Here is a 9096-nt window from a genome sequence, read left to right as displayed (position 1 = left end):
TGACTTGTAGATTTTTGCAATAAGTATGTGAGTTCCTTATGACTAATGTTGAGTCCATGGATTATACGCACTCTCACCCTTCCATCCTTGCTAGCCTCTTCGGTACCGTGCATTGCCCTTTCTCACATTGAGAGTTGGCGCAAACTTCGCCGGTGCATCCAAACCCCGTGATATGATACGCTCTTTCACACATAAACCTCCGTATATCTTCCTTAAAACAGCCACCATACCTACCTATCATGGTATTTCCACCGCCATTCCGAGATATATTGCCATGCAACTTTCCATCATTCCGTTCATCATGACATATTCATCATTGTCATATTGCTTAGCATGATCATGTAGTTGACATCGTATTTGTGGCAAAGCCACCATTCATAATTCTTTCATACATGTCACTCTTGGTTCATTGCATATCCCGATACACCGCCGGAGGCATTCATATAGAGTCATCTTTGTTCTAGTATCGAGTTGTAATCATTGATTTGTAAATAAATAGAAGTGTGATGATCATCATTTTCTAGAGCATTGTCCCAAGTGAGAAATATAAAAAAGAAGAAATGCCATAAAAAAAAGAAGGCCCAAAAAAATAGAAAGGCCATAAAAAAGAGAAGGCCCAAAAAATGAGAGAAAAAGAGAGAAGGGACAATGTTACTATCCTTTTACCACACTTGTGCTTCAAAGTAGCACCATGATCTTCATAGTAGAGAGTCTCTCATGTTATCACTTTCATATGCTAGTGGGAATTTTTCATTATAGAACTTGGCTTGTATATTCCAACAATGGGCCTCCTCAAGTGCCCTAGGTCTTTGTGAGCAAGCAAGTTGGATGCACACCCACTAGTTTCTTTTGTTGAGCTTTAATACATTTATAGCTCTAGTGCATCCGTTGCATGGCAATCCCTACTCCTTGCATTAACATCAATCGGTGGGCATCTCCATAGCCCATTGATTATCCCCGTTGATGTGAGACTTCCTCCTTTTTTGTCTTCTCCACATAACCCCCTCATTATATTCTATTCCACCTATAGTGCTATGTCCATGGCTCGCGCTCATATATTGCGTGAAAGTTTATAGGTTTGAGATTAGTAAAGTATGAAACAATTGCTTGGCTTGTCATCGGGGTTGTGCATGATGATAGCATTCTTGTGTGACGAAAATGAAACATGACTAAACCATATGATTTTGTAGGGATGAACTTTCTTTGGCCATGTTATTTTGAGAAGACATAATTTCTTTGTTAGTATGCTTGAAGTATTATCATTTTTTAGTCAATATGAACTTTCGTCTTGAATCTTTCGGATCTGAATATTCATACCATAATTAAGAAGAATTACATTAAAATTATGCCAAGTAGCACTCCGCATCAAAAATTCTGTTTTTATCATTTACCTACTCGAGGACGAGCAGGAATTAAGCTTGGGGATGCTTGATACGTCTCCAACGTATCTATAATTTTTGATTGCTCCATGCTATATTATATACTGTTTTGGACATTATTGGGCTTTATTATCCACTTTTATATTATTTTGGGACTAACCTATTAACCGGAGGCCCAGACCAGAATTGCTGTTTTTTGCCTGTTTTAGGGTTTCGAAAAAAGGAATATCAAACGGAGTCCAAACGGAATGAAACCTTCGGAAACGTGATTTTCTCACCGAATACAACTCAGGAGACTTGGACCCTACGTCAAGCCAATTAACAGGAGCCCACGAGGTAGGGGGCACGCCTGCCCCCCCCCCCAAGGCGCGCCCTCCACCCTCGTGGCCCCCCTGTTGCTCCACCGACGTACTTCTTCCTCCTATATATACCCACATACCCCCAAACGATCAGATACTGAGCCAAAAACCTAATTCCACCGCCACAACTTTCTGTATCCATGAGATCCCATCTTGGGGCCTGTTCCGGAGCTCCGCCGAAGGGGGCATCGATCACGGAGGGCTTCTACATCATCATCCAAGCCCCTCCGATGAAGTGTGAGTAGTTTACTTCAGACCTACGGGTCCATAGTTAGTAGCTAGATGGCTTCTTCTCTCTTTTTGGATCTCAATACAATGTTCTCCCCCTCTCTCGTGGAGATCTATTCGATGTAATCTTCTTTTTGCGGTGTGTTTGTTGAGACCGATGAATTGTGGGTTTATGATCTAGTCTATCTATGAATAATATTTGAATCTTCTTTGAATTATTTTATGTATGATTGGTTATCTTTGCAAGTCTCTTCGAATTATCAGTTTGGTTTGGCCCACTAGATTGGTTTTTCTTGCCATGGGAGAAGTGCTTAGCTTTGGGTTTGATCTTGCGGTGTCCTTTCCCAATGACAGAAGGGGCAGCAAGGCACGTATTGTATTGTTGCCATCGAGGATAACAAGATGGGGTTTTTTATCATATTGCATGAAACTATCCCTCTACATCATGTCATCTTGCTTAAGGCGTTACTCTGTTTTTAACTTAATACTCTAGATGCATGCTGGATAGCGGTCGATGAGTGGAGTAATAGTAGTAGATGCAGGCAGGAGTCGATCTACTTGTCTCGGACGTGATGCCTATATACATGATCATACCTAGATATTCTCATAACTATGCTCAATTCTGTCAATTGCTCAACAGTAATTTGTTCACCCACCGTAGAATACTTATGCTCTTGAGAGAAGCCACTAGTGAAACCTATGGCCCCCGGGTCTCTTTCTCATCATATCAATCTCCATAACTTTATTATTGCTTTGCTTTTTTACTTTGCCTTTTACTTTTCACTTTGCATCACTATACCAAAAATACCAAAAATATTATTTATCATCTCTATCAGATCTCACTTTCGTAAGTGATCGTGAAGGGGTTAACAACCCCTAAGCACATTGGTTGCGTTGAGCTATTGTTTTTGTGTAGGTACGAGGGACTCGCGCGTAGCCTCCTACTGGATTGATACCTTGGTTCTCAAAAACTGAGGGAAATACTTACGCTACTTTGCTGCATCTTCCTCTCCTCTTCGGTGAAATCCAACGCAGTGCTCAAGAAGTAGCAGCAGCCGTCCAGACCACCGCCCTGGTGCTCTCGGCGCGGCGTGGTCAACGTGGTGAACGACCGACTTCCATCGGAAGAGTACTGTACGTGAAGAGGCTGACAGCTGGGTCCAGGCGGCCGCAAGGAAGTGCCTCCTTATTACACGCAAAATAATTATTCCTCCACCTGACAGCAGGGACCCACCGGACAGGCCAACTTAATTTCACGAAAAAGCGTTTCCCCCCTAACTGCTGGGACCCATCGGATGGGCCAGCGTATTTCGCGAAAAAAAAGTTCCCCCCGCTGTCATCTCGGACCCACCGGAAGTGCCTCCCTATTACGCATAAAAAATGAATACTCCCCCTGCTAGCTGGGACCCACCATGGTGGCAGGCTGACTTGTGGGCCTCCTAAGTTGACTGGGATGGGGGCCTTTGTCAATTTTAGTCAATATATGAACGATTCTAGCTCCAGTGACCGTAGTGCTTCTTCAACCTCTGGTCTTCTTGCTCCAGCCGCCCAAAGCAGCGCCGGTCGTGCCGCATGCTCCTGCCTCTCGTGGCTGGCTGTGCTGCCGCGGAGGCCTCACCGCCCCTACTATTCCCACCACTGGCCAGGCCCTGCGGCGATGACAGCCTCACACCACAGCCGAACCAGGGAACCCTCGTACTCCTCTCCACGCAGGCTTCCACTGCCGCTTCTTCCCCGGCTCCCCGTCGTCCCCTTCCTAGGCCTCGCCGTCGTCCACCGCCCTGGTGCTCTCGGCGCGGCGTGGTCAACGTGGTCAAGGAATGGCTTCCATCGAACGTGGACTGTACGTCGAGAGGCTGACAGCTGGGTCCACGGCTGCAGCAAGGAGGTCCCTCCTTATTACGTGCAAAATAATTATTCCTCCACCTGACAGCGGGGACCCACCGGACGGGCCACCGTATTTCGCAAAAAAACGTTTGCCCCCTGACTGCTGGGACCCACCAGCTACATCTTCGCATGCAAGGAAGTGCGTCCGGGCAAAAAAAACGATTCACCCCCCTAACTGCTGGGACCCACCAGCTACATCTTCGCACGCAAGGAAGTGCCTGACAGTCGGGACCCACCTGGTCGAAGCGTACGTAGCGTTGTCATTTTGGTTGCGAACGTGTACGTACATATATACTGTTGGATGTAGAGGCTCGCACGTGTCGTAGTAGAGGCGCACACGTAGCATGTACACATACGTACAGCGGCCGGGGTGCAAGAAATAAAATACGGCCACGTATGTGTACATACGGGCGGGGTCTCGAACGCCTACTCGCGCATACGTACGGCCATGGCTCGTGTACATGGCTGGGTCGGAATGGAGAAATAGCATCGTCGTCATGTTCATGGAGAGGCAACGGAATGTGTCGTGTTCATGGGGAGGAAACGGAATGCGTCGTGTTCATCGAGAGGCAACGGAACACGTCGTGTTCATCGGGAGGCAACGAAACGCGTGGGAGCCAACCGGCTGGGTCGGAACGGCATGCATGGTCGTGTTCATTGGGAGGGCTGGACGGAACAGGCGATGGAAACGAGGCCTGGCGTACTGCAAAACGGACAACGCTCACTGTTCATCCCAGAGGCAGCATCGATCGGCTTCAGTTAGCAGTAGTAGCGAAGGAATCGCTCGATCGGGTTCAGTTAACATCCATCGATCGATCGCTCGGGTTTAGTAACACGAAGCCTGCAGTGCAATCGCTCGGGTTCAGTTAGAGCCCAACGCCTCGCTCGGGTTCAGTTAGAGCCAACGCCTCGCACACACACGCGTACGTGTACGAGAGAAACGCGCATCGCTCGGCCCCGGACCTCCTATCGTAACCGGGAACTCCCCAAAATTTTCCTCGCCCTCGCTTCTACCATGGTTTTTTCTGTCATGGACGGCCCAAAGAATGTCATGCAGCTGCGTCTCCGGCCCGCCCATGACGAAAGACCCATTTTCTCTCATGATTTTTTGTCATAGAAGTAGGAGCCCACCACATCTATGATGATACCGGGTTTTGTCACAATTATCATCATAGAAGTGTCATATGTATGACAGAAACAATTTCGTTCGGCCCAAAATGTCACGGATGTGTCTTTTTCTCTAGTGTAGAGGGAGTGATTGCTCTGACACAGACGCAACCTCTCATAGCACAGGCAATAAAGTGGCGCGCCGGCCAAGAGGGCCCCACTCGCTGCAGGCCCGACTGAACACGCCTCCTCGCAGCATGCAACCAGCTTGAGACTGCCCCGCCTGCCTCCATTGAATCTGCGCGTGTAACGGCAACACGTCCTTCCGCAAATTAATTACACATGGTCTTGACTTGTTGTGCTCGCACTGGTAGCAGGAACTAGAGGTTTTTCTTTATTTATAACTCTCCTCACATTTTTTTGGCTTTGAAGTGAATCATGGTTGTGGACATTATCTATGAATGTGCAGATATCTGTGAATATGAGTTTGATGTGGAAGTGGAACTTGGAATGTTGGGCTTACGTGTGAACTATACCATGTCCAATGCTTCATCTGTTATTGTTTGGAAAGTAATTGATGTTATTACATGACCCTAAAATATTATTTTGTGCCACATCAGTAGATGCACGGACATCATAACAGGCATGCTGACTGGATACACATTTGAACCTAGCTATTATGAATGAAAATTTGTATTTACAACAGTTTTGGATAGCAGGAGACGCCTAGCCCGCTCTGCCTCTGCTAGCTTCTTTGTGGCTTCTTCCATCTCTGCTTTGGCTTGGGTGAAGAGAACATCTGATTGCTCTTTTCGCTTCTTTAGGAATTCAGCTACATTCTCAAGTGTTGTTGCATGCTTTCTTTCAGCCTTTACTAGAGCCATGAGGACACGAACAGTTGACGACTCCACCCGGCTTGTGTGTAATCCAACATCATCTGGGAATTTGCACCATGTGTCTAATCCAGCATCATTAGGGAACTGGCACCTTGTGTGTAATCCAGCCTCATTTTGGAAACATGATCTCGAGGTTGACCATACTTCCCTCCTCGCAGGAACTGCATCCTGACACGAAGTTACTTCTTTCTTAGATCAATACTTAGAGCAACCCAGATCCATTTAGTAGAAGCCAGATAAACATGACTCGGAGAAGTGAATTCAAAAGGAAAAATATAAAAAAACAGACTACAAGGTGAGAACACCCACTTCCTACATCAAGCTAAAAACGAAAGCACTAGGATGATTAAGACTCTTCTTATTACACATCGAAGAACATGAGGCTAAGAGAAACAGAAACTATAACATATACACATCGAAGAACACGAGGCTAAAAGAAAGTAACTGAAAGGGTGTTACTTACCAAAGCTTGTTTTACAGGTTCGGTGCAGCTCCTCTTTAACTTGCCACGCTCCTTGAAGACGTCCCCAATATCCCGTGTTTGGTCTTCATTGCTCCTCTGCATGTTTGCACTCGTGGTTTTAAAATCTCAACATGGCAAGAAAAATATACTAGTAATACTCACACATCTTGTGGGCAACATTAAAGCACTCGTCTGCCATGTTAGAAAATCTCCAACAGAAGCGCAACGCGCGACTCTTTAAAAAATCGTTTACACTATTGTGATTGAGAAGTAGAGATAGATAGTAGAGACTAGAGAGTAGAGACATAGATAGTTCTCATCATAGATATAGCATAGATAGATAAAAAATAGATAGTTCAACTACTCCTTGTCGTCCGACTCCTCCTCGGTGATGTCCTCCTCCGACGTCTCAATGTAGGCGTGAAGATACTGATCGTCATCGGATTCCCAGGGCGACGCTGCTCCTAGCCTCATGTTGAATTCAGCATCCGCTTTTCGTGTACGTTTGTCCTCGCGGTAGGCGGCTCGCTCCGCCCTCCTCTTCTCCCTCTCCACCCTCCTTTGCGTAGAACTCGCGCTCGTTGATGATGTCCTGCGGGAAGCATTGGCGCCACAACACCATGGCTTCCTCGTCAATCTCGGCGATGCCGAGATGGTGCTCCCACCTCCGGTGGTCGCGATGATCTTCGTCAGAGGCGCGAGCTCCTGCGCCCGCTCCCGCGTCAGCATGTTGGGGAAGTTCAATGTTCTATCAGGCCACCGGAGGCGCCACGCCGCCGCGTCGTACACGCGGGTGGCCTCGTTGGCGGTGTTGAAATTGCCGAGGCCGAGGCGCGTCCCGCGGAACCAGATCTCGGCGGAGAAGCCACCGGAGGGGTACGCGCAGACGCCGCGGTATCCCCAAGTTTCCCGGTGATGTGGCGGCATGGTAGCGCGGCGGTGGCGAGGCGAGAAAGAGCGGTGGTGAGGTGCAGAGCAGGGAGAGAGCGGTGGCGAGGCACAGAGCATGGAGAGAGCGGTGGAAAGGCACAGATCGATGGGAGGGCGTTGGATTTTATAAAGCGCGCCGTACGCCACATGCCCGGCCGCTTTTTCCGGTGCGCGCGCGATCCTTTCCTGATGTCCCTGCTATCTCTACTCTCTTCTCTAATGGTATATTTATTTTATATTTAATATATATGTCTACTCTACTATTATTTTTATTTTATATTTAATAATTATCTCTACTTCTCTACTCTCTACTCTCTCTTTTTCTTTTAAAAAACAGAGTTGGTGATGATGGTGTGCCTGCCATCCTGCAATATAGGCCATCTGATTTATATCCGACGGATAGGAAGGAAACTATGGCAATTTTGCAGAAAGATACCCACACCCCTCTCCAGATTTGCAAATAAGGCCTTCCCTCGTTCATCCTATTCTTCTACAAGATAAACTACTCATGCAAATGCATCTTGATGTGCCGTGCAACGCATGGGCATCTTGTTAGTTCTAAAAAACTTTCCATCATTTGCCACACTACTGGTTCCAGATGAAGAACCTACCCAAGCACAACGCGATACAAGAGCGACGCACAATTACAAGCTGATATTCTGTTGGACAATGGAGGCTAGAACCAATTAGTTTTACAAGAACAATAGCAACCAGGAAATTTGAAGGGTAGGTATGAACAAAATTGGAACTGCATATGTACTGCTAAGTGATTCAATACACACTTTACCAATCAAGGAGGAGAACGATGGTCGCGGCGGCCTCTGTGCATCATGGTCAGCAATGAGAGTCAGTTCATTGTCCACGACAGTGGAGCTTCTGTGCTTGGCGTCGGCTTCCGGGAAGCAGATCCGAGACCATGGAAGACGGTGCGGGGGAAGAGGCTTCGTGTACGATGATGACGATGGACCGGCTCCAGTGTGGCGTACGAGGACGTCGATGAGGTAGATGTGTTGTGGTGGACGAGTGCGCCCATGGAGAAGGGGAGGAGCACGTAGACTGTGGGGCCGTGGAGAAGTGTATTTTGCTGCGGGGATAGAAAATGGGGAGTATTCAGGTGTACTACTATTCGTGCCGGGGTCGGGTTGGCTAGGTAAGGTGAACCTAAAGTTACGAAAACAGCCCTCTACCAAGCGTCATCTGTAGGCCGGTTCCGAAGGCTATGATGGTAACTTCGCACTGCTCGAATCAGGATCACGGGAGATTTTCCCGCCGACCTCAAAATTTTGTGGCACTGAACTCCCCGTGTGGCGTGTTGGGTGATTGGGTAAGCAACTAGCGAGTAGTACTAGTAACTACTAGTACTCCCTCTGATTTTATTAACTCTGCATATTAGGTTTGACCGAAGTCAAACTTCCTAAAGTTTGGCCAAGTTTATAGAAAAATATAAACATTTACCATAAGAAATATGTATGATGTGAAAGTACATTCAATAATGAATATAATATTGTATTTATTTCTTATTGTATATGTTAATAATTTTTGTTATAAACTTTCTGAGAGTTTACAAAACTTGACTTTGACCAATGCTAATACGCAAACTTAAATAAAAACGGAGGGAGTACACATTTGTTTTCTTAGTTTGTAGTGAATTAATCATTTGTTGTAATTGTAAAATAAACATATTAGGTTAGTGACTTTGAATGTAATGGTCTATACAATTCAATAGTTACAATCATTGTTGAATTCCAAGATGTATACAATGTCTATAGTACTTCACAATATGCTCAAACTCGCATAATCCCAATCAAATGAGAATCTAAATGCATTTCATAGTTATTACTTTGTAG

General features: G+C 46.4%; 1 protein-coding gene across 1 annotated transcript; it reads right to left on the bottom strand.

Moving 5' to 3' along the window:
• Positions 1-6679: 6679 nt before the first annotated feature.
• On the bottom strand, positions 6680-7246 carry LOC147971613 (ethylene-responsive transcription factor RAP2-2-like). The gene has a single exon (XM_087524041.1). It carries the CDS (start codon positions 7244-7246, stop codon positions 6680-6682), a length of 567 nt encoding a protein of 188 aa, XP_087380167.1.
• Between the last annotated feature and the right edge of the window lie 1850 nt (positions 7247-9096).

Source organism: Triticum urartu, chromosome 5A (assembly GCF_056163025.1).
Source record: "Triticum urartu cultivar PI428250 chromosome 5A, HENAU_Tu73, whole genome shotgun sequence".
Classification (NCBI taxonomy): domain Eukaryota; kingdom Viridiplantae; phylum Streptophyta; class Magnoliopsida; order Poales; family Poaceae; genus Triticum; species Triticum urartu.
This window is presented reverse-complemented; position numbering and strand designations above follow the sequence as displayed.

Bases quoted from the DNA above. Each gene is read 5' to 3' on its own strand.
- LOC147971613 (XM_087524041.1), bottom strand. From the start codon at position 7,246: ATGCCGCCACATCACCGGGAAACTTGGGGATACCGCGGCGTCTGCGCG.